The sequence below is a fragment of the Ips typographus genome, linkage group LG3, assembly GCF_016097725.1.
Source record: "Ips typographus isolate SLU linkage group LG3, UJ_Ityp_2.0, whole genome shotgun sequence".
Taxonomy (NCBI): Eukaryota; Metazoa; Arthropoda; class Insecta; order Coleoptera; family Curculionidae; genus Ips; species Ips typographus.
This window is the reverse complement of record NC_138424.1, coordinates 14616587-14642220: the sequence shown is the minus strand read 5'-3', so window position 1 is coordinate 14642220 and position 25634 is coordinate 14616587. Positions and strand designations below refer to the sequence as shown.

General features: G+C 36.3%; 1 protein-coding gene across 1 annotated transcript in view; it reads right to left on the bottom strand.

Moving 5' to 3' along the window:
• The window catches only part of ais (DExD-box helicase 52), a 64541-nt gene that overhangs the window by 4797 nt on the left and 34110 nt on the right, over nucleotides 1–25634 (bottom strand). Inside the window, exons 8-9 of the mRNA XM_081976626.1 lie at nucleotides 18792–19005; nucleotides 6181–6407 (exon numbers count right to left, since the gene is read on the bottom strand). Coding sequence (XP_081832752.1) covers nucleotides 6181–6407; nucleotides 18792–19005 — 441 coding nt within the window. The remainder of the gene's footprint in view (nucleotides 1–6180; nucleotides 6408–18791; nucleotides 19006–25634) is intronic.

The following is a 25634-nucleotide window of genomic DNA, read 5'->3' as shown; positions in this document are numbered from 1 at the left end:
GATTCAATTAAAGCTAACGCTAAGTCACGACAGCCGTGAGCTAACTGAATGCGTAAATATTTGCTACTGTGATTACTTTTCTAAAAATGCTATATCAATTACATCAGCCATTTTACAGTAATGGGAGTTCGAAATTGCATTTTCCAAGTAATTGCGACAACTTCGGTGCTAAAAATGTAATGGTTAATGAAAATATATTACGCTCAGGTTAAATTATCTTTTTAATGAATGTCATAGCCCTGTAGCTCCTTCACTGAATATTTTAAATTCCACTTACGTGAGACCCACAAAAAGCTTCATTATAACTAAATCCCTTGAAAGCATTCACGATTTTACGATTGCTTTTATTAATTAACGCTCGAGGCAGGTCGAAGGGATAGCGCATTTCCTAAAAGCCGGATCGGTAAAGAAAGGTATTTAAATTGCACTTCCTGTAACCTTGCCGCTGAGTTATAGAGCCATTTGTGCCCTGCACGTCCTTGTCAAGGCGATTTTGTTTGCCCAGTTAAACCTTGACGGAAACATGCTGGAAAAATGGCTACACGAGCGGTTTTTCAATGTCCACTGTTTTGAACGTATTTTTAAGACCCAAAAACTGCTCGGTAACGATGTGATGGTAATTTCAGTAAAACAGTAAATGAAAAATGAAATATGCAATTTTCACATCCACATTTCGGAAAACAGCATCATAAAAGGTTAAACTAAAATAAAAGGAAAAACATGAGTTTATCGCTTACGATTTATCTCAATAATTCACAGTCAGATAAAGCTAAACCTCCACAAAAAAAAGGAAAGATACTATTTGCAGTTTAGCTTTAAACGAATACAGGGTGTACTCGAGTACCATCATGCGGTATCCTGGTTATTTTAGGGGGTAACGAGTCAAATTCAGCGCCCAATGTAGTCCCAACACGCTCTCTAGATTTGCTCAAAAGTGTAATTCATGCAGACAAAAATAACACCGGAGTCGATTTTTGATGGTTTTGAGACGTAAGAATACAATTTGGCACAGAGTGACCACCAACGAGCCAAATTCAGCTTCCAATCTAGTCCCAACAGACGTAGATTTGCTCAAAAGTGTAATTTATGCAGACTAGAACAACATCGGAGTCGATTTTTGACGGTTTTGAGACGTAAAAATACAATTTGACACAGATTGACCACCAACGTGCCAAATTCAGCGACCAATGTAGTCCCAACAGACGTAGATTGACTTAAAAGTGTCCTTTATGCAGACTAAAACAACAGCGGTGTCGACCTTTGACGGTTTTGAGACATAACAATCCAATTTGGCACGAATTGACCACCAACGAGCCAAATTCACCGTCCAATGTAGTTCCAACAGACGTAGATTGGCTCAAAAGTGTTATTTATGCAGGCTAGAACAGCGGTGTCGACCTTTGACGGTTTTGAGACATAATAATCCAATTTGGCACGAATTGACCACCAACGAGCCAAATTCAGCGTCCAATGTAGTCCCAACAGACGTAGATTGGTTCAAAAATGTCATTTATGCAGACTAGAACAACACCGAAGTCGATTTTTGACCGTTTTGAGACGTAAGAATACAATTTGACATCGTTACATGGTGTGTGTAAAACTGTGCAGCTCAGTTAATTTAAGATTCCAAGTATTTTCTGAAATATGAAACAACAAATTTCTGGAAATTATTTCGGGACCACAAATACCTGAAAATAACTCGACACTCTACTATTGTCACTTTCCTTCATCTACAACGTGGCAATATCATCTTGAAAATCCGACGTTTCAGTTTTCGACCACCACACATCATCAACCTTGATTCTTTTGCTTCTTAAGACTCTCGATTATTTTTACGTTTTACGTCATCATTGACCACGACCAGCAAAGTAAAAATTGAAGTAGCTGAAGACTGACCGGTTTCACTGCTTTCTTTATCTGCGCCAACCTTAAATTCTAATTAGGTTCCTACCAATGTGTGATTAGACAAATTTTCAATACAGATGGTAAAAGTAGTTTTACTTGGCGACGTGATAGAATTTTCTAATTCTTCGAACTGTTTTGATTGTTCTTCCGTTTCTACGTCACAATGAGCAACATATTGTGATTCAGTTGTACCATGACAAAATTTGTGATCTAATTCAAGACAAGCGTCGTTTTTCACCTTCTTGACGTCATTTTAGATGGTTAACATTTTTCAATCTTAAATTATCTAAGTCTATGTCTGAGATCGAAAAGGGCCGCGAGATTTTAAATCGTGTTAACATTTCTCAGTTTTGGTAGTGAATCAAAGTTGAGAACTGAAATAATAATTGTAATTGTTTAATGTAACTGTAAACCTGTGCTTGTCCTTGACTTATTCCTGACGCACCTAACGTTGATTTTTATTTTTTGACTGAATTTTTTTTTGCTTATAGAATATACCGTTTTAAGCCTTTTAACCACTCTGAATTTTGAATACAAATAAATGCCAATATAAATTTAAAAAAATCAATATCTTCCGTATACATGGCATCAACATTGCTATGTTTGATAATTGCAATAACATATCATCTATAGGTCTGCATGCAAAGGCAATTTCAAACTGGTTTCCAACTAAAAATTTCAAAAATTTTGGCTTTTATTGATTAAATGACGTGACATTTGCAAAGGGCTAATAGCTGAACATATTCTTCTCACTATTAGTTGATTTTGAATGAAATTGAATTTTAGTTTAGATACTTTCTGCGAACAGACAATAATAATCTAGTTTGCGATATTGACGTTTAGAATCCAAATCCAGCCATTACTAATCACTAATATTTTAATGGTTCTTTGTTACGATTTTTACAAAAAAAAACATGTTCTGATTATCCAAATGGATCGCTACAGAATTTATACAAAAAGCGAAGGCGCTGTTGGATCCTCACAATTCGGATTTAGAAGAGATTTCGGTACGAGAGAGGCACTGGTCGCCACTCAAGTGTTGGTACGCAGATGACACAGTCCTGATAGCAGATAATTTGAATGACCTACAAAGGCTCCTGAACATAATTGGAATACGGTATCCACGGTCGACTTATGGGAATTAATATAAACATAGAAAAGTTAAAATTCATAGTAATCACCCGCAATCTCAATCAGTTCCACGGCGAAACTCTCATACGATTGTGAACACATAGAGCGAGTAAAAAAGTTTAATTATTTGGGTTATGTGAAGACTGATCTTTAGACGTAGAAATCAAATGCTAGAAGAAAAAGCGAGTAGCTCATTAATGAGTTTCAAAAACGTCTTATTGTTGTATGGTATGGAAGGTTAACACACTGAATAGGCTGGCAGAATTTGAAATGTGTCCAATTACAATTTCAAATATTGTCGTCATTCTCATGTAATGTTCTTGATTGTTCTATTTTGGGGTTAGGTTATCCAAATTTCCAACGCCTAATTTTCCAATTGGCCATTAATTTCATTAATTCTGCAAGTATATTAGTATAGATTCAAACAATCAAAATGGTTAATCGCAGTCCTTCCAGGTTTAGATTCCTAATTTAGGTATCTTGAATATTGTTAAAAACCCTACTGTTGGAATACCCAATGTGATCAGGCGTTCAGAAGGTTAAAAGCATCACTTTGCTCCAGTCCCATCCTCAGTTATCCACAGCCAAATAGAAAGTTCATTTTAGACACAGATGCCAGTAATTCTGGTATTGAAGCTGTATTGTCTCAAATCCAAAACGGAGAAGAACATGTCATAGAATACTTCAGTAGGAAACTTACCAAAGCAGAACGGAACTACTGTGTAACGAGAAAAGAGCTACTGGCAATAGTAAAATCAGTGGATCACTTTCACAAGTACTTGTACGGATAGGAATTTTTGATAAGGACTGACCATGCAGCACTCAAGTTGCTCCTCGGAATGAAACAACCGGAAAGGCAAGTAGCAAGATGGCTTGAAAAACTCCAGCAGTATAATTTCAACATCAAGCATCGACCCGGAAAGCTGCATAATAACGCAGATGCTCTATCAAGAAGACCTTGCGCCGAAGATTGCAAACATTACCAGAAAGCGGAACAACGTGAAGGAGTTGTGTCCATCAGAATGGTTCAGCTGAAGACCGATAGGCCCATTGTTGTTGAGAAAAGAACAAAGCGACTTAAGACCAACATGGCAAGAAATCTCTAGCAAAGGCCTGACGTTCAAAGCACTTTGGGCTCAGTGGGACTCGCTTGTGGTTGAAGGCGGTTTGCTAAAAAGAGCTTGGGAGAACGCCGATGGAAAAGAGATAAGAAAGGAGCTGGTAGTTCCCAGAGGAAAGGTCGACAACGTACTAGAGGAAATGCACAATGGAAAGACTGGTGCTCATTTGGGAGTAAATAAGACTTTGGACAAAATCCGGCAACGCTTTTACTGGGTGAACTACTGCCAAGACGTGAAATGATGGTGTCGACAATGTTCCATTTGTGTAGCTAGGCACGGCCACAGACGAGATCCCGAGGACCTATGAAGCAGTACAACGTAGGATTGCCATTCATCCTCAGTCGGATGGAATGGTCGAGAGATTTAATAAGACCATAGAGCAACATCTCTCAAAGGTTGTTGATCAGCAGTTGCAAGAAAGATTACTGAACATCCATGATCTGGTCAGGGAAAGTTTGAATCTAGCTAGCGACAAGATGAAAGCTCGTTATGATCTTACGGCCAATTCGGGAGGGTTCCAGCAGGACGATAAAGTTTGGTTGTTTAACCCTCAGATGAAGAAAGGCAAATCACCGAAATTAACACCGGTTTGGGAGGGACCTTACAATGTGGTAAAAAGGTTAAACGACGTCGTGTACAGAGTCCAACGCAGCCCCAAAGGCAAGATGAAAATTGTCCATCTGGACTGACTCAAGAAATGCCAAGTACTAGATGAAGCGGATCGGGACGATCAGCTTTAAGAGTGGGACAGTGTTACGGTTTGGGCCTACTATGCTCGATACTTACTGAACGAGCACTCGATTCGGGATGGATCCGATGCGCCGCAATATCTGGCCGGGCGTGTGTTAAAGTAGGCAGGCCACAGTTAGAAAGCGATACACCGAGAAGCATCATCGATGTTCGAGGAAAATCGCGAAGCGTTTTGCGGTCTTCTAGAACGTGGTTTGCCGAATATAAAAGAAGCGGTCTCGATGGTGGACCAGTAGTGGATTTGGGAACGCGGTAAAGTTTAAATAGTAGAATAACTGTGGAATTGTAGTAGTGTTTTTGGTAGCTGAATTAATTATTGTACAGAGTGTTTTGAAATGTAAATAAATGTATTTCTTGTCAAAGATAGCCGATAAGTATTGACAGTAAACCCGACATACAAAAATATAGAGAATCTGAAGGTAAAATTCAACATTAACTGTTGTTTGAAGATATAATATAATAAAGTAAGATAATATGTTCTATATGTTTGTTGAGACGAGTTACTTATTTCTTCGTTGCTAGTTGGATTTACTGTCTCACCACACAAAAAAGATGATTTCCCAACCAACCTTTTTTGTGTGGTGAGACAATAAACCCAACTAGCAACGAAGAAATAATAAAGTAAATTAACTATAGTTAAGTTAACCCAATTTGCTGTAATTGCGATAGTTTCAGAATATTTTAACAAACATTTGATATTGAAAGTTTTAATTAATCTGTTGTTTAAAGGCTTTTCAAAGGCACTAGTCTAAGATCTTTTCAAGTTTAACTTTGACATATTCCGACCAATTAAACCGACTCTATGTGACTAATAAAAATGTACTCTATATCATCAGAGAACCATATTTAAAATTTTGTCTCAAAAAATGTTATGAAGTTTTTTTTTAATAATGGTAAACAACTTTGCTCTACCTTTAAGAGTTTAAAATTAGTGTTCTTGGAATAGTCCATAAAAACTATACCAATTTGACTAATCCAACACTTACTGCACTTACGAAAATGCATACAAGAACCGGCAAGATAGGTGATAAAAGCATTAGTCTAGAGTGGGATTTTAAACACATATTTAATGCAGCTAATGCATATCTAAGCAATTTTGTTGAAAGCTAATAAAAACAGTTTTCATAAATTTCTATTATAATAACCAAGCGGGGGAAAATTACTTCCAACTTTCCTGTGCGTTTACGTTTACGTTTCATTAATCATAAAGTTTAAGTTATTTGAAGAAACGGATTGCGCCTAAAAACCATACCAAAATAATATTAGTTATTACCTTCTTAAAAGTGGAGTATCCTCTTGGGTAAAAAAGGTGATTGCCTTTCCGGTTCTTCCCGCACGTCCCGCTCGTCCAATTCTATGCACGTACGAAATGGACGAAGGTGGAAAATCGTAGTTTATCACTAAATTTACGCCTTTAAAGTCGATCCCCCGAGCCATAAGCTCAGTGCAAATCAGTACCCAAATTTTTCCTTCACGAAAGCATTTTACGACGGCGTCTCTCTGAAAAAAATTAAACATTTTGTAAATAAACATTTTTGAAAACGGAGAATAGTAAAGTTTTGGTGTTATACATATTATCGCCAGTGGTACTGGGCTTAAACCGTCTACATTTTTATGAATTTCCGCACAAAAACCGACATGTAGATCATTTAATCGATTAAACCAAAACATGAATAAAACATTGAATTAAAATTCCTAAAATCTGCATAAATCTCCAAGGCACCGTAAAGTAAGTACCTCAATGGCCCGGAAGTACAGGGAGTTCCTACTGGGGTTACCTCAGTCCCATTTACTTGGATTCGTGGGATGTTCTGGCAGTGGCTTCCTTCGGAACAACCCATTTTTTTAATTCTGGTGACTACTGATGCAACATCTTGGTTGTATCTTCGACTCGTACCTATCAAAAACTGTTCCTTTTGCTGGTAGACAATTGTTTTTTTTTTCTTTCTTTCACTTCATGAACTGAATTACCAATTCGTTTTTTTTATTTTTTTTTTCAACCTGGCCGCTGGTTTGCTACTTCCTCTCGATGATGCACCTCTGTTGGGGAGAGGTTGGTGTGGATCATTCACTGTCAGTCGAGACTGGCAAACGAGGTTTCATGACATGGACATGAGTCACGCACCAGTTAACATCGTCAGCCATGTTCGACTAAAACCGACTGACAGTGTTTAAATCAACGAAATCCACGTGCAATATTGCCAGTATTTTGGGTTTTGAAGTGTGTTTTCGTTTGATATAAGTGCAGGCTGCCTTAATTGTTTGATATTTATTTTGGTGGTTTGTTTGTTTGCACTGTCCACCCTGTGGGATTTTCTAGGAAGAGAGACAAAATTAGCCACATCTAACAGCAGCATCACCAAATAGGAAAATATCAGTAGGAAAATCAAAGTGCCTGACCCTAACCAGTGTCTTGAGGATCTGCAACAACAGCTAGATTGTGTTGTGGAACTCAGTGAGGAGAGAGGTCTAACTCTAAATATCAAAAAAAAAACATAATTCATGGTAATCACAAAATCACAACAGCGACAAGAAAGCCTAATGATCCATGGTGAACAAATAAAGAAAGTGAGAAAATACAAATACTTGGGAGCAATAACTAACGAGGACAACGATTACACTGAAGAAATCAAATCACGGATAGGACAAGCCAGAAGCGCATTCAACAAGATGAAAAATGTTTTGTGCAGTAGAGATGACTGACTATTGGTTTGAAGACCAGATTTTTGAGGTGTTAGGTGTTCTCTGTTCTGTTATATGGAATGGAAGCATGGACGCTGAAGAAACTACTACTGATAGGTGGGAGGTTTTCGAGTTATGGGCATACAGGAGAATGTTGAGGATAAGCTGGGTGGATAGAATTACCAACGACGAAGTGCTGAGAAGAATGAGAAAACAGAAACAAGTCTTAAACACTATCAAAGTTAGAAAACTTCAATACTGGGGTCACGTCATGCGGGGAGACCGCTACGGACTGCTACAGGTCATCAAGCAGGGAAAGATTCACGAGCAGAGAAGAATAGAAAAAGATGCATTTCCTGGTTGAATAACCTAAGAATGTGGTTCAACTGCAGTTTTGTGAATTTATTTAGAACAGCGGCATCAAAGGTTCGAATTGCTGTGATGGTTGCTAACCTTCTCAGAGGAGACGGCACAAGAAGAAGACCCTAACCACAGAACCCATAAGATGTAAGCTCGAAGTCCAAGATCAAACTATCGAGCACGGATCCAAGTTTAAGTACGTGGGCATGGACATATCAAACCACTACAATCCGGTAAATGATCTGAGGAGTCAGATCAATAAGACAACCGCAATAGCAGGATGCTTAAGACAGGTGGTATAGGTAAATAAATAGATGAGTATTGACAGCAAGGTCAAGATTTACAAGACTTGCGTTAGGCCAATCAAGACTTATTGAACAGTATTGAAGCTCAAGACGAAACAACTAAGACAAAAACATGCTGCGTGTGACAAGCCCTAAGAAGCATACTCGGAAAAACAAAATAAGACCGAGTCAGGAACGAGGTTATAAGTGCTGAATGTCAGGTGTAGGACGTGGTGAGATGGGAGCGGAAAAGGAAACGACAATGCCACGCTCATGTAACTCGAATGGCAGAAGGCCCACTACCGCGGATAGCATTCTAGAACAGATCAATGGGAGATAGACCCCCCAGAAACACCAACTAAGAGATGGAAGGACAGCTGACAATCGACATTCCAAGAGTTCCTAAAAGCAAATTTTCACATATAGGTTGATGCACAGAGAGTGTTGATACCGTGTCCTTTCTATGCAGATCAAAAAATGTAACTACCCATATGGCGAGTGTCAGTATTTGCGTTCACACATATAGGCTTGTGCTACGACCATGTCTTGATCAGTGGCGTCTGAATCGAAATCAAACTGGTTTGCATGCAAAGTGTATGTCAATTCTCTATTTCAAACCCACATGGTATGTATCATGGTCCTACATGTGAAAATCAGCCTTAAGGCGTTAACAGATCGATAGATCTAATTAAAGAAGAAGAAGAAGAAAAAGAAACAGGATCTATTCAGAACAGAAATGGTATATTTTCTTACCAGTCCAGAAAATAGGTTACCATACTTTTATTACGTGAAAACTTGGCCAAATATATCTAGATTTGTTAGAAACCATAAATATGCAGCATGGTAAAAATAGAACAAAAGTAACAAAGAAAAATTATAGTTCCAACAAGATGGTGTGTGGGTGCGCCCCCTCTTTACGCTATGCTGGTAGGAGATTTCTTGGAAGATACATTTCCTTGTCAATAGATAGAAGAGACCCCATTGAATGGCCGGCACGTTACCCTAATTTGTCACCCTTCGATTTCGTTCTATGAGGACGTCTCCAATCAAAAATGCATCGCCTCCTACTTCCTTAGAAGAATTTCGTCCCCAGATTCTACAAAATGTTAGGAATCACTTTGAATCTCATTGATGTGTAATAGTTCTCTCTCCTTATGATCAATTTCTTATGGATAGTTTTACCTGTATAGTGTGGTTAATTGAAAATATAATAACTACCAATTGCTTTTTAGACTAGTTGAATTTAACAGCTTGACCTTATACATGTCAGTTGCCATGCTACATTTATCTTTTTGAATGAAAAGATTTTTTTGCCTCGTTGTTTACCTTCTAAACGCCCTCGTCCCACAAGCATAATAAACTACCCAGTGACAATTTTATACCTGATATTAACATTTATTTTTCCAAGTATCAGAAACAGGACTTACTAAATATATATTTTGGTGAAAACCCCTTACACATTGCAAATTTAGCTTTGTGACATATTTAAATTGTATTCCTCCTCCAAGACTGAATAAAATCCTCTACCGTGTTTAAGAAATATTGGTTTTCTGGCATATGCGTCTGGCACACAAAATCAAAAATTGAAATACGAGGTACTTATTCAAAAATACACCTTTGTATTTTACTTTCAATGGAAAACTCCTACAATGACTTTTAAATTTAGTTTTTAAAAAGCTCGTTATATTACAGAATTATCTCTGAAAAATGAACGGAAACCTTCAATTGACGGTAAATTTAATTCATAAAGCAATGATGAAAAAAAGCGTGTCTTTATTGATGGTTACCTTGGATTGATAAGCCGCAAAGACGACCTGTTTTCTCCAATAAATAACTTATAAATATAAATAGAAAAATCTAGGGAATCCACGACAGGTCACACAAAAGAATATTTTATTGGTTTCACTTTATTGCATTGCAAAGATGATGTTTCAGAATAATTTCAATGCAAAATATCTTGTTTTACAGGAAACATCGAAATATACATTGTGGTATTTGCGATGGAATGGAATACATATCAAACTTATTATAGTTCAACAATTACTTGGCATGACAGCAGTTGTGTATAGTCTATACGAAGTCAGTTGGGACAGGTCAAAATACGGGGTTCGATCAACACACCACATAAAGCATAGGAAAAAACGAGCAAATTTGTATGTGATTGTCCCCCGTAGAAATTTGCAGCGAGTCAACGTGGACTTGATGTGTGAGTGTCACCAATAATTCTGAGTATAACCACCGTAAAGCTGTTTGATTGGTTGCACCACAGTTTCTATTGGCCAGCATTTTAAAAACTATTTTTTGTTTTTTCAGATGCTTGTTAGACCCTCGATTAGCTTCCGTACTTGTGAAAAAGGCAGTGCAGTCCGGTATTTAGAGTTTTCATTCGTATCATATTAAAATATAAATAATATTGTTCAGTGTGTGTTTACATATTTAATACAGTTCTTGGGGGTTTAAGTTACATTGTTTATTAACAATGATACCTTTTTCTTACTTGTTTTATTGATCAGTTCATGCAAAAAGCGCCTTAATAAATTTTTATAACGCCGCCCATGTTTAACAAAGATGCCGACGATTATTCCACCAGAATTGTTTTTTGAGTAGTTTCAACTGACTTCGTATATACTATACCTACTTTACTAGATGAAAACCGGAAAACATATGAGGCCCATCAAAAGATACAATAATTCTCATCACTTTATCTTTGTTATTTTTACGGTGACAAATAAAGACAGATAAACTATAAGATGTTCACACTTAAGGCCAGTAATTTCACTTCAGAATAATTTTATTCCAAAGAAAATTTCTATAGAAACCGGAAAATCAGACGCTACTATTGGTCAATTCCATCATTTCTATAGAAAATCCTAAGAATAAATTTATCCGTAGGTGAAAGTACCGGCCCTAAAAATAATAAAAATGATTTAGATTTTGGGGCATATTTCCCATTACGTTCAAGATAACACACTGTCTATTAAAAACTCGTGTACATCCATAAAAATATGACTAGACAATATCTCATAAGTATTGGTATTAATTACATTCAATTAGTTGGTAGCATTAAAAAATGAAGGAAAGTATACACGATAATAATTTTATTCAGAAAATTGTTCACAAAATACGTGGTTTCGTGTTAGCAATGAATTATAAAGTCAAACATAAATGTTTGTTTCTTTTTCAGCATTAACGCTAATTTGAACTTAAAAGTAAAGGTAAAAGTAAAGAATCGTTTAGGTATACACTGGAAAAGCAGGTAAAAAGTGAAAATTTTAACGAAATTCGTGTCTAAAAGTATCACTATTTTCTTTTTTTAATTGTAATTCAGGGTGATAAAGTTTCAAACTTTTTAAAGGTTTTATTACATAACTTTCATTCTTGACATAGCAAGATTAACTTTTCCATATACACTACTCTTTAGAACCTCCACAATTACATTGTAGTGAAAATGTACAGGGTGGTACTTTTTCAGGGGTCAATTCCCATTTTATTCTCCCAAACTTTTTTGTAGTACGCCACTAATCATTTATTTCCAAAACTCTAATTCTTTCTTCAATTTAGAAACTCTTTTGACTCTTGCATTTTTTCCGTATCTGTTACCTTTATCGAGTTATTAAGTGTCTAGGAGTGCATGAAATTTCCCATAAGAGATGCATAAGAAATTTTATGAAAAAGTTACAATTAAATTTTTAAAAAGTATATTAACATGTCAATCTAATCTTGTTTATGAATAATTTGCTTTAACCATTATTGGTAACCATCATATAAAATCGGACGTTGAGTTTTGGGTCGCCTGTATTCTTAGCTTAGGTTTCCTATAGTGTCAGCTGTATTTTAATTTATAGCATTCACAGGCCAGCCCAGTGAACAAACGAAAAAACGTAAATAACTACACGGCGATTGTTCTAAAAGTTTGTGTAATCCAGAAGTTTTCAACAAAGCATACTAACTGCCCTAACAATAGTTTTACCAGGACCATAAAGATGAGGACAATGGCGTGAATTAGGTTCAACACAACAAGCACAATAAAATAGTCTGGTAATGTGGTGTACAAATACGTCTTTGTCAGGGCTGAATAATATACCATACAGCCCGTCAATAAATAACGGCTTACAACCACAACGATAATTTGCCATTTACTGCCAACATTGAAAATAAAGCCATAACGTATGAACGTTGATGCAGTCCTTTTCCATTATCCGACATATTTAAACCTTAATAAGCTATACGTGGAGTTTAAGCATTATATCCGTAATATCAAACACTGTGACCTGAATCTGAAGTAAATACTTAAATTTTAATATCATGTAAAATTATTCTTTGCCAATAAAGATTGAACTAGTTAATGCTTGTTGCAGTCAATTGAAAACCTACTTTCTTGCTCCTCTAATATCTATCTCCTCGTAGGTTTAATATAACCGTGTACCGTATAATGTATGTACGTAATATTGGTTTCTTGACGTGTGTAGCTGACATATAAAATTAGGAATTTCAAATCGATATTCCAACCTCACAGGAATTTAATTTAATTTTGCATCGAAAACCTTTAAAAGTCAACTTTTTAAGAACTTTTATACTAAAGATTTGTATTGGAAATCTAAAAGGGAGACACGTATAGCATAACTACAAAAAATAGTTATTTTCCTATTAAGTGCGGAAAGCAATACTTTTCCTTTAAGTGTGGAAAAGATGCTTGTGTTAGGAACAAAGTTTGTTCTTCAAGCCATTGAAAATTTTACTTATCTCAAAAAAAAATTAATAATTCCTTATCAAAAAAATAGTTAGTTTACAATAGCTGGCTAAATCTAAATCTTTTCTAGCTTCGTGGTACTCTTCAACCCTAGGAGCAGTTCCTCCTTCAAGCTCTTCACCTGGTTTTCATTACACCAATTTAAAAATAACGTGCTGTTGAATTTGACGGTAATAAATCCAAACTTTTGGCGGTTGACCCGGTTGATACGACGAATTCAGGAAGTACTTCATCTGATGAGTTCAATGACTGCATTTTGCAATATTTTTTGGCAGCAAATAATATTCAAACTGATGTACTTCACGTTTTGTAATTGATATGTTTGATATGTTTACTTTGATTGACATAACATAAATGCAGGTGACAAAACCAGTTTGTTGTTACACCTAATATACAATGTTACTCAGAAGTTCCGAAGAATAAATGTTTAATAGAATTATTCTTTTAAAATTTGCTAGGATGAATGAGATTCACGGACAAGTTAATTAACTATGATAAATTCATAACATCACTGACGGCGTAGATAAGTCATATGTAAGTATCAAATTCTGTACGCGAGTAGAAAAACTAATTGCAGTGGCAAAACGTTCTACATAATCTATTAGGTAAGAAAAATTTTAGTCGCTGATGCAAGAAGTTATAAAAAAAAGTTATAACCAATGTATTTGGTTACTCCCTATTTCAACACGTTTCTATTGAAATATAGGCGGATATTTGGTTGTCAAATTGTGATCACTTTTTCTATAAGGTGATTTAAAAGTAAATGTTGGGTTAAATTACTATCTTCTTCTTCGAGTGCCTTCTCCTATCGAAGATCGGCAACAATTATGGCAAATTCTTCTCTGTCTTGGGCCAGCTTTAAAACCTTAATAAAGGTCAGCAGTTGTCGGTTTTATAGAAGAAATCTCCATTTCTCTTCATTGATGATGCTGCTACCAAACAAGTTGGTCTTTACGTTTGAAACTGCATTACATTCACAAAGCAGGAGTTCAGGAGTCTCTTCTTTATGTTCACAGAATCTGCAGTATCCGTCTTTTCCTAGGGCGATCCGCTTAAGGTGGCCTCTCAAGGTTTCAAGGCTCGTGAAGGTTTTTTCTTTGCTCAATGTTACAAAGTCTTTACTCCTTTCCCGTTTGTCACCTCCAAGAAATTTCTTAGAGTACGCCAATGTATTGAGTTGCTCCCAGAGCTTGGCCCTTTCGTGTTCCTCCTTCAATTTGAGCTCGTGTTTACATCATCATCACTTAGATGGTATTTGTCAGGGACTTTTGCCAGCAGGCAGAAGCTATTGTCAACCGCTGATCAGAAGCAGCTGGCAAGCAATCTAAAATAACTCGTGCTAAATTATGGTGGTATACATCTATATCAGAATACTTGGGTTACAACCCCAGGCCTTTCTTGCCAGGATTCTACACACCATTAAGGTTCTTGCTTGAGTAGAGTCAAGCATTCCGTAGTAACAGAGGTCTAACAGAGGGGGATGCTTTGTCGCCAGTACTATTTAACCTTGCACTAGAGAAAGCAATAAGAACAGCAGCAGTGAAAGCAGAGATTTTTGGCCCAGGAGGTCCAAAACTTATTTTGGCCTACGCAGATGACATAGGCGCACTAGGAGAAAGAACTGTTAGTGTAAAGGAAAATTTCATAAAGATCGAAGAAGAAGCGAATAAAAGAATAGGTCTACGAGTAAATGAAGGATAGACCAAATACATGCATGACTCCCGCCACTCCGCGCGAGACAGAGTCAGGCAGAACGTCACAGTGGACGTCTAAAAATCTGAGCATGTGCAAACCTTCAAGTACCTGGGCGCAGTGATAACGGCAGACAATAATATACAGGAAGAGATTAAACAGCGAATCACACAGGCAAACAAATGTACATTTGCAGTACATTATTATCTGCAGGTATCACAAGAAAAGCCAAAACTGGAATCTATCAAACAATGATACGACCAGTATCAACATACGCCAGTGAAACATGGACACTGACAGTTCGCGACACAGAGCTCCTAAGAAGGTTTAAGAGAAAGATCCTGCACATGACATATGGTCCCGTTCGATATCCTGGAATCGGCCATTATAAGACGAGAAGCAATGCTGAGCTTGCCTAAATATATCAAATCCCCGACATAACTCAGGAGATAAAGTCCGGCAGACTAAGATGGGCAAGGCAGCCTCAAAGAAGCCAAAACGATCGCCTAATAAAACGGGTATGGGAGGAGGCACCAATAGGAAAAAGACCACTGGGAAGCCTCCAGGTGGAGGCAGATAGTCAAGGCAGCCAAGACCCACCCTGGGTTGTAGTGCTACGGAGTAGTAGTAGTATTAAGGTTCTTGTGCCTTTGCTGAGTTTCCTGAATGTGCCTGCTCCAAAAAAGTTTTTCATCTACTGTTTTTCCTATAAATTATATCTGGATTTTCAATAAATGGTTCAACAGTGGTTTTGGCTGGATTTATAGTCAGCCCCATTTCCGCGCACCATCTTTCAGTGACTTTCACTCCTGCTAAGCATATAAAGTGTGTTCATTTTTGCCTTTGGCTACTATGACGATGTCATCTGCGTGCCCTATTCAGTGTAGGCCAGTTCTTGTTAGCTTGTTAAGTAGTTCATCTGCTACAAAGCTTTACATCAGAGGGAAACATACCCCTCCTTGAGAAGTGCCACGGGTCGTGCCAACTTCAATAATGCGTAGGGAGTAGTAACCCACTGTAGTTTCAGCAGGTCTTCTCGCAAAAATCTCGCTCATCCAATTCGTAATTGCTTTGTCGACATCCCTTTTCTGTAGGGCACTTTTGATTGCCGCATGAGTATTATCAAAAGCACCCGAGATGTTGAAGAAAACACATGCACTATTTCTTCCCTTTCAAAAGTTTTGACAATTTATACTTCGACGGCTGCTAGTTCCCTTTTTACGGATAACGAGCCAACTTATGTGCTTCCACAGAACCTGGATTCAAGTAAGATTATTAGCTTGGGTCTTTCGACCTGGCTTCTTGGCCGAGTCCTCTTGAACCCCCCAAAACACTTTTTTAGTAACCATTATACAAAAACCTTGTTGTGGATTCTTGTTTTCTTGGAAAGCAAAAAATCAATTGTTACACAAAATCGGAATTTTTTTGGACTGGTTACATTAATAGCTACTATTCTAAATTATCCACCTTTGAAGTTGAATTCAAATTGAAATTTAGCCTGGCATTTTTACTTCCGTAACCAAAGCTTCCACTCGAAAGTCATCTCATAAGTTGTCTAAAAATGTCGACCTTACAGCAAACTAGAAATACTGTTAAAATAAAGCGATATCAGTGTCAAAATTACAAATCAGTTTTGCACGAAAATAGATTATCAGTTCATGAAAAGTATTTACTGTTTCAAATGTAGCCACGTGCCAATTAAACTAGAAACTAAATAAAAATGTAGCTGTAAAGTTAATTCGTCACTGATCTGCTGAGTAGGCAGTTCTGGAAGCTCTTGCGTCATTAGAAAAATAAATGCAAAGCCACGTCAAAACAATTACCAACGAAACAAACATGTCTAATCCACATCCGACAATAACCGTCGCTGTATTAAAATAAAGAGAAATTTAAGAGAGGCACCTAGAAGTAATTGGTGGGTGAAAAAAAAACTAAGCCTTACAGTGGTGCAAATGTATGGAGTACCTTCAGTTTAAATCAAGTAGTATTTTTTTTTAAAAAACCACGTCAATTGTAATTTTTGGCTGTGCTTTTTCCGATAAAAAAATTGTTATTGGACGTGCTATTCCAAATGATTAGTTTCCGAACAGGGCAAACTGCGAATCACGAACAATGAGAGCAACAAAGTTTAGAATTTCAATTTGAGTTTACCATCGCTAAGTCTAACTTTTTATGAACTCATGCAAACTGGCCTTAATTTATGAAAAAAATAAGCTTAATTTTAAAAACAATTTTTTGTTGATTCATGCAGTTTGTATATCTAACTATAAAAACATTACTGTAATAAAAATTTCAGCTAAAGATGTCTACAGTTACGGCTGCTCCTAAAAATTTATAAATCCTTCATGGCCGATTACACCGACATATTTAAGGGCACTCTAGACTAGGTTTTAATTTGACTATGACATTTTGCACATGATCAGTCACAGTCAAATCACAACTTAGTCTAGGTGAACCTTAATTACGTCGGTGCAATCCGTCATAAAACCTTCTGCACCTCGCAAAAATATTCAAATGCCTACTTTAACGATAATCCATCTTTTACGTTGAAAAGCTTTTTATGAGGGCAATATATTATTTCTTTTTAAAAAATCGAAAAGAAATGGTTATTTAATTCTTAAAAACTGCAAATTTGTATTTCATTTGGTAGGTAACTTAGATTAAGGTAAAAACTTTAACAAATTCGGCATTTTACTTTATGTTCAAAATTGGGTAGAATGTTATATTAAACATTCCTACTGTAAAATATTCACGACAAATCAGATCTAAATTGAAGGACTCCAGAAGGATTGTTAGTGAGATTTCAAATGGAAACATTCCAGCAAATATAAAACGAGTTTTCGTTTAGCTTAATTCAGCTCAGTCAAAGCGCAAATCGAGACTATTAAGCTGCTGAGCGCAAATTGGGAGGATACAAAAGAATTTTTTCGACGACTTACTTTGAAAGTACCTCATGTACGCTTCCATTTAGAAGCAGAAAGGGGTTATTTGCCGCGCGCGAGCAGAAAGAGAGATTTTCTGCTCTAGAGCGTTTTCGCTTTCTACTAACAATCTACTCACCAACTTTTTTCGGCGTTTCCATAACAACGCTTGACATACCTGTTTGAAATAACCACATTCCGTCAAAGTGATTTATCGGTGACAATGAGTTCGAGCGACGAAAATGATGCGAGTTGTCCTTCTAATCCACCCCACAGCAGTCGTCGAAAAAATATCGTCTATATTTCGAGCCAAAAGTACTTTTGCCGCTTTTACATGATTGCAGCGTTCGGCTTCGCCTCAAGCTGCAAATTTCATGTGCAAGCGGCAAATATATACTTTCCGCTCTGAATATAGAATATACTATTATAGTCCGTAATTTACCGTTTACGCCTTTACTGCAGCGGAATGTAGCCAAATGAACGGTTCCGTTTGTTACGTTCCTTAAGACGCTCCCGCATGTAAACAGATTTTATTATTATTTCATCCTAGTCGTTTGCTCAAACGCTGATATATAAACCTCAATGTGGCTGCGCATAAATTATAACGTATAAAAAATGCATTATACCAACACCATGTAATACCGAAGAGGCACATATTATTAATGCTTTACATTTCCAGAAGAACTTGAGGAAACCGTAACAAGCGCTTGTCGATTTGTCATTGTCTGACACCCCCAACTTTCCCTTACATTACATAATACAACATCCGAGACAACATCATCTATACAGAGTAAAAAATAGTTATCAGATTTTTTACAAAGCAGACAAAACAAAACCGTATAATTTATCTGCTTCTACTTAATCTAAATTGTTTCGTTTATTTGCTTTCCTGGAATAATCAACGGTGACTTTCCCTGTAATAGCACCGAAAAATAAACAAAAAAATTCCAAAGGTTGTCACAGAAACACACACAAGATACGAGAACAAAAAAGCTCTAATATCAAAGAGGGAGGTAATTTCCTTCTTGCCGTTTACATTTTTCTTTTCCCAGTCCTTCTCAGAATCTTCTTATTAAATTACAACTGTTGTGTTTGATAAAAATACCGGAAAGGCCAAAAAAACAGTGTGTCAAAACAACAGTAATCCGAATTATACATCAAAACCGTAATTTGTGTTGTTCCTGATTTCACTTACCTGGGACTGAGTTCTGTCAGCGTGAATAACGTCAACCATTATACCGTCGTAAATAAGTTCGTTGAACAATTGCTGAGCTCGTTCCTTACTCTGGACAAAAATGAGCACAGGAGGGCTGATACCTTGACGAATTAGATCACGAATAGCAATTAATTTTCCATGTTCCGAACCGACGAACTGCAACTTTTGGTCCACTGTATCTGTTGCAGCATTTCTGTAACAAAAATTTATTTATTACATTTGAAATGAATAGTTAGATTATTTCAGTACAACTTGTATTACAGGCTAAGGACATGGAGAATAACGCTTGCCTCCCTAAATTTACCTACATTATTAAAACAAGTATTGCATGTACTAACCGAACCTAACCATACCCACTAATTTTCTGAATTACCACGACTAGAGAATCTAAAAAAATCTGTACAACATTTGAACAACTTTTTCCAAAAAGTGATTATTTTCAGGAATTTTTAGTTTGTTTAATTCAAAACCATCCATTGACAAGATTACATAGAAGCAGAGATGTAAATGCGGTAATTTTCGAGTCAGAAAATTTCCTTTTTTGGAAATTACTTAAATGAAAATTTTCTTTGATAGGGAAAACAACAGTCAAACTTGTCATTGATATTATCAAACTTATCATGCATTCTAATGAGATAATTTAAGACATCTAACCGCCATTTGCACCGTCGTACTTGAAGCATAGCTTAAGTTAAGTGTTGTTTAGAGTGTGGCTTTTTTCACCTTTAAACGGCCCATACACTATACAATTAGTTGTACGACAAGTTGTACAACTCAGGTCGCTTCGACCGTCGAAACGATAATTGCATAGTGTGTGATGCTGTCGTCCAACAAGTCGTACGACCCGGCCGAATCGTACGGTAGTTTGACTGGAGAAAAAATTTTCGTACGACGGCGTTTGATATACGACAAATCGGACTCAATTCGACATAAACTTAAAAAAAGAACTTAAAATTCTCGTAAATATGGAGACTAATACATTTTGAACTGAATTTATTGATCTCTATCGTGAGCAGGTTTGTTTGTGGGATGTGAAATTCAATGAATATGCCAATAAACATAAACTCTTTCCTTTCTTTTCTTTTTCCTAACTTTTCTTTCATCATGAACTAAAGCGACCACTATTGCTGCTGTAGTTGTTTTTGACAACGAACGCGGCATGATGCTCTGTGTGCTACAGAAATTTAAAACGTACTGCAAATCTTTAAGACCGATTGATGCTCAGATCGTTTGTGTTTGTGGCCAAAATCATGTGCAACTTGTCGCATCAATTGTCTGTTCAATCTATCGTACGACTTGTCGTACAACTAATTGTATAATGTATGGGCCGTTTTAGGTAAAAACGCTATACAGGGTGGTCAAAAGATAATTGCAAGGGCTACTAATTGGTATATTGAACCACTCTATAATTTTCAAAATAACCGAGTTTTTGACAATACAATGGAGTAATTTACAGGATGATTGAATAAATTTTTAACATCCCCAACTAGTAATTTTTATTTTATAAAAAAATACCAAATATGAATCTTGTAGATATTTGCATATACTTTATTCCTAGATAATCCATCAGTATACAGGTTGTCCCAAATTTGAGCAACAAACCAAACTTATAATTTTTTATTAAATTTTTGGAATCTACGTCAAATTCTTGGCCTACTTGATGTGAAATGTTTGCATCGATATTCAACGGAGAGGGCGTCAAAGTTGACTCTCGTTTTTTGCAGTTTTGGCTCTATATCTCAGGAACGTTTCAGGTTAGAAGTATAATAATTTTTACCACAAATGCACCTCGATGAGATACAACTTTTACCTTCTATACACTTTTTTGGTACCATGTACCGTTTGACTTCAAAAAATAAAAAACTAGAATTGTCAAGAAATTTCAAAATTTTTAAATTTTTTATTTTCAAAATTAACCTCAACTGTCTAAATACCTTCAAGTTAATAGTACAAAAATGTAAAAAACGAACTATTTTTGAACTTTCAGGTTTTCCAATTTTTCAGGAAAATTACCGAAAATTTTCTGGAAAAATTTCCATAAATTTAATTTTCCGAAAATTTTAGACTGATGTGAACTTAGCAGCCAGTTTGGCGGAAACACCCGAATGATCAGTGACATTGGGTATTTTTTAAATAATCAACCAACTAATCATAGCGTCAAAGGATGATACACATAACTAAATTTCTTACCATTAAAATCGGCTTTTTATTATCTTATATCAGGTATTGTTAATTAAACCTCAAACTGATCAAGTAATAAACTGAAAAGATGTTGCTCCTTCAATTAACGTATCTGTAATGTTTGTTCAAATTATTTTGACGGTTTAAAATTAAAAAAATAACATAAACTTCGATAGTAAGATCAAAAGCAATGCGATTGCATTTGATTTTTTCGAGCTATCTAGGATGAAAGCGTAAATTTTGGAAAAACGACCTCTACCAAAAATACCGTAAACTAAATGTTCAAGAGCCAAATAAATCTAAAATCAATTGCGAAGTTAATATTAAATTTTATTTTGTATATTAAAAAATATGGCACTGTTTCATTACAATTAAAAAACATTTTCAAATCTTCTTCTTCTTTATCAGCCATTTTCTGTCCACTCCTGAACAAAGGCCTCTTTCATTTGTTTTCATGCTGTTCTGTCTTTCGCTGTATGGTACCATCTTCCTCCCGCTATTCTCTTCATTTTCAAATCACACAACGTTAATATTTGCTTTAAAGTCCAACACAATTCCAGGCGTTTCTTAGGAATTTGAAGGATCCCACCCCTTTACTTCAAAGATCTGGAGTATATCAGTTGTCCTGTTGTACCCCACAGTGTACGGCCACAGTGTAAGTCCAACACAATTCCAGGCGTTTTCTTAGGAATTTGAAGGATCCCACCCCTTTACTTCAAAGATCTGGAGTATATCAGTTGTCCTGTTGTACCCCACAGTGTACGGCCGTTTACATCGGTCAAACAGGTAGAAAGTTTTCCACCAGAGTCCAGGAACACACTAAAGAGGCAAATAAATTCCAACAAAATCTGAACTTAGGATAGCACTTCCATTAAATCCAATTTGCTTGTCCAACTTCCACTTTAACGATCACTCCTTTAACATTTCAACTTTAGCCTCCCCTTGTGATCTTTCTCCCTCCAGACTCCCTTATGTCACGCATGTATAAAGTAAGCTTCCTAATTCTATGATTGATATTATTTTGGTTTAAATTGAATTCTGCTTAAAACTTTAAATATTATTTTCAATTAAGTAATTTAAAGTCGCTTGTTTACTTTTCCTTTCGTTTCCTCTCTTTTCCCGCTACGGCGACATTGTTAACGGATAGCCACCTATAGCCTTTGAATTCGAATCTCAACGGTTCCCTTCTCCTCGCTGTTTAGAGCTTACCATGGTGGTTTTAACATTTTTTTGAATTCTTCATCTTCATCGTCCATTTTGTCCAAACTGCCTGTGTGGAATAGTTGTTTTTTAGTTCAAGGGCTGTGGTTACTTTTCTGGGGGTCGCCCCGGCCCAGGGCCAATGTTATGATTAATTGAAGCATTGGCGTTTCAAGTTAAGATCGCAACGCCAGTTGAACTAAAATCGGGCAACCCGTTCCTAACCTAAAATTATAAATAATATGACACTGTCACTTCATATTTATGAGACCAGTGCTAAATTCCTAAGCAAAATATTACTGACAGCTGGAATGCCCGAAACTGTTTTCAAAACTGATCACCAGAGGGAGTATCTCTTATGTGGAAATGCCAATAGTTTAGTTTTTCTTTTAAAATAGGTAACTATTTTATTTTTTTATATACAAAAAGAGTTTAATATCAACTTTGCAATTGATTTCAGATTTATTTGGCGCTTTAACTCTAAATTTTATTTCAAAATGTTTAAGTTAGATAAATTTCAACGTGGGTCACACTGTCTTCTCCTGTTTAGAAAGACAGTTATGACAGACAGGCAGTAGTTTCTCAAATTAAGATACGTTTCCCACTTATGTTGTAAGCTCTTTAATAGATTTATATTTTTTACAGCCTCTGAAGATGGGCATCTATATGCTCGAAACATGTCGGGCGTTATGACTGTTACCTCAGTTTTAGGGTCTAATAAGTACCCTTAACGTGACAATATTGTGGAGAAGGTTGCGTGTTTATTCGCCACTTTTACGATTTTACCTTCACTGTGAGTACCATGGACTACTACTTTACCCTAAATATCTACTAGTTTTGTACTTTACGTTTTTTTGCTAAAATTAAAATTAAGGAAGTTAAGAAGGTGGTCAAAATTCAACCAATCACCCTGTACCTGAATTGTCCCTAATATCCCCTTCAATGTTATTGTTGAAGCCAAACCGTTTTCTTTTTTGATCAGAATTTCAATATTGTGATACTTCCCAGTGCTTCTACAATCACAATAACAATGGTTCGTCAGTGATGCGTAGTTTTTAAAACTATAATTAAGTATTTTTAAATATTTTTCTCCACAGTAAACTATCATAAGAGCAATAAACACATTTATGTTTCACCTATACGTTATGAATACAGACCTTGGAAACGGTGTAGGTTAGTGTTCATAACAACCTGAGGGCATTATAGGCGGACGTTATCATAACCTCCGACCTTTTTTAATCTCAGCAATGGCATTTTGATTCTTTCATGCCATGAAAATTACATATTCCCTACCTTGGTAATGGTAGGTGCGGATGGATGGTGACAGATGTACTGCGACCTGATTAGATCTATTGTACCCCATCTTCTTCTGCTAAATCAAGGTTTGCTTGTTCATAGGTTCCCTCAAGATTTAATTCCTTTAGGAATTTCAGGATCTTGAGTGGGTCTGTTCGAGGTACTTCCACAGTCAGCTGGGGTAATCCCAGTGTGTTTAATCTTCTGTGGCGTACAGCATAACACTCCAGCAAGATGTGGTGGGGTGTTTCTGGTTCTTCTCCGCAAAACCTACAAGTACTGCCCTCTTCTAGGCCTAGCTTCCTTAAGTGTTCTCTGAGTGATAATGACCCGTTAGAAACCCCGTTAATGCCTTGAGACTAATTTTGCTGAGGTTAATCAGTGTATTCATTGTTCAAAAGAAAATTTTGCGATGCATTATGGGGGCGGGATATCGGACTTCATGCAGAGGGTGTTTCCGTAACCTGGGTATTCTGACACTCACGGGAATTTATATTTATGAAATTTGTAAATTTGTACATCAGAATAAAAATTGTTTCTCTGCCGGCGTGGACATGCACTGCTACTCTACAAGGGCTAGAATGGACCTTCGGCCTGCTACAAGTATAAAGTCTGAAATTAACTTCAGAAGATTTAAAATTGCGTTAAAGTGATACCTTATCGAGAGGGAATTTTATAGTATAGTTGAGTACTTTGGTGGATCTTAAATATATCTGTCTCTTAAATATCTCTGTCTGTTTAATTTGTTATTTTGTTGTCTGTCGAACTTTATTTTGTTAAGTGTGTTAAGTGTTCGTATCTGACTTGTGACGCATTCCAAACATATTTGTATGTCAAATGGAATAAAGGAGTTTTAATATTCGATCTTGCTCGGTTAAAATTGCCGAGGAGTTTTGAAGTCTTTTCCAGTGCGTTGGTCTCAGTTCCCTACCTTAGGATACTCTTGACTTTATAGGTAATAAACTATCGTTACCTTTTGCTGCATTTTCTTTTATATTTTCTAAAATTCCATCCAGCTTTTGCCATTTTCACTGACTGGCATGTCTATCAAAATCACAACATTCAGGTAAAATAAACAGTAAACAACATATCGGTAAAAGTATACCTTTCTTTTCAATGCCAGAAACAATAAATAATTGCTGAATTAGGTAAAACATAAAACATTGTATGCACCACAGGCGTTAGGGAGAGTATAATGTCCATCAGGCCGAAACCTTCAGGACATTATATTCCCTTTAACGCCCTTGGTACATAAATAGCTATAATTTATTGGAACCAGGCCATTTATTTTTAAAAGAGTTTTACGTTAGTTACGTTAAAGACGACATTTTTTTCCTTTTTTGCCAACTAATAAAAAATTTGACGTCATATTATCATGAGACCTGAACGGCTAATGACGAAGAAGACTAAATAATTAAAACGACCAACCAAAAAGAATATTAACAGGATCCCTTTAGGACGCACGGAGCTTTGATGGAGAAAGCAAATGTTTGCATTGCACATGTTTTGCAAAATACTAATTAACACTTTTCCGTCAATAACAAAAAATGCTTTCATAGAGCAAATTCAAGAGAAAACTGATTGGCTGACTGGCTCATCAAAATACCGACACAATGTAAAACAAGGATAATTGAAACATTAATAAAATTCAAGATTTAACGAGCTTTATAAGGTGGAACTCAATAACGTAATGGGAGCGGCCACACATTAAACGAGCTCTTTTACAGTTTTAATTTTCAGAATCCATTACCGTGCTCAGCTCCAACTGGGAGGTCAGTTAATTAAACCCGTAAATCTTAGGATAGAAAATTATATCACTTGAGTTCACTGTGGAGGTGGCTAACGTTATTTTTTAATATTATGAGAAGGTGTGATGTAATTAATAATGTTCTACGTTGTCTAAAGTTAAATTTAAAAATTGCATGTCACAGTCGCTGTGTATTAGACCTCAAGGAACCGTCTTAGGACCGTTGTTGTTTCTTCTGTATATTAACGACATAGTGGGGGCGATAAGAGGGTGTAACTTGCAATTATTTGCTATCGACACATTTGCATTCTGTTTGTTTGGGAAGAAACACAGTTTAAAATCTGTAAATTTTCAAAATCTGAATATAGTTATTAACAACCAAAAAATAATCCATAAAA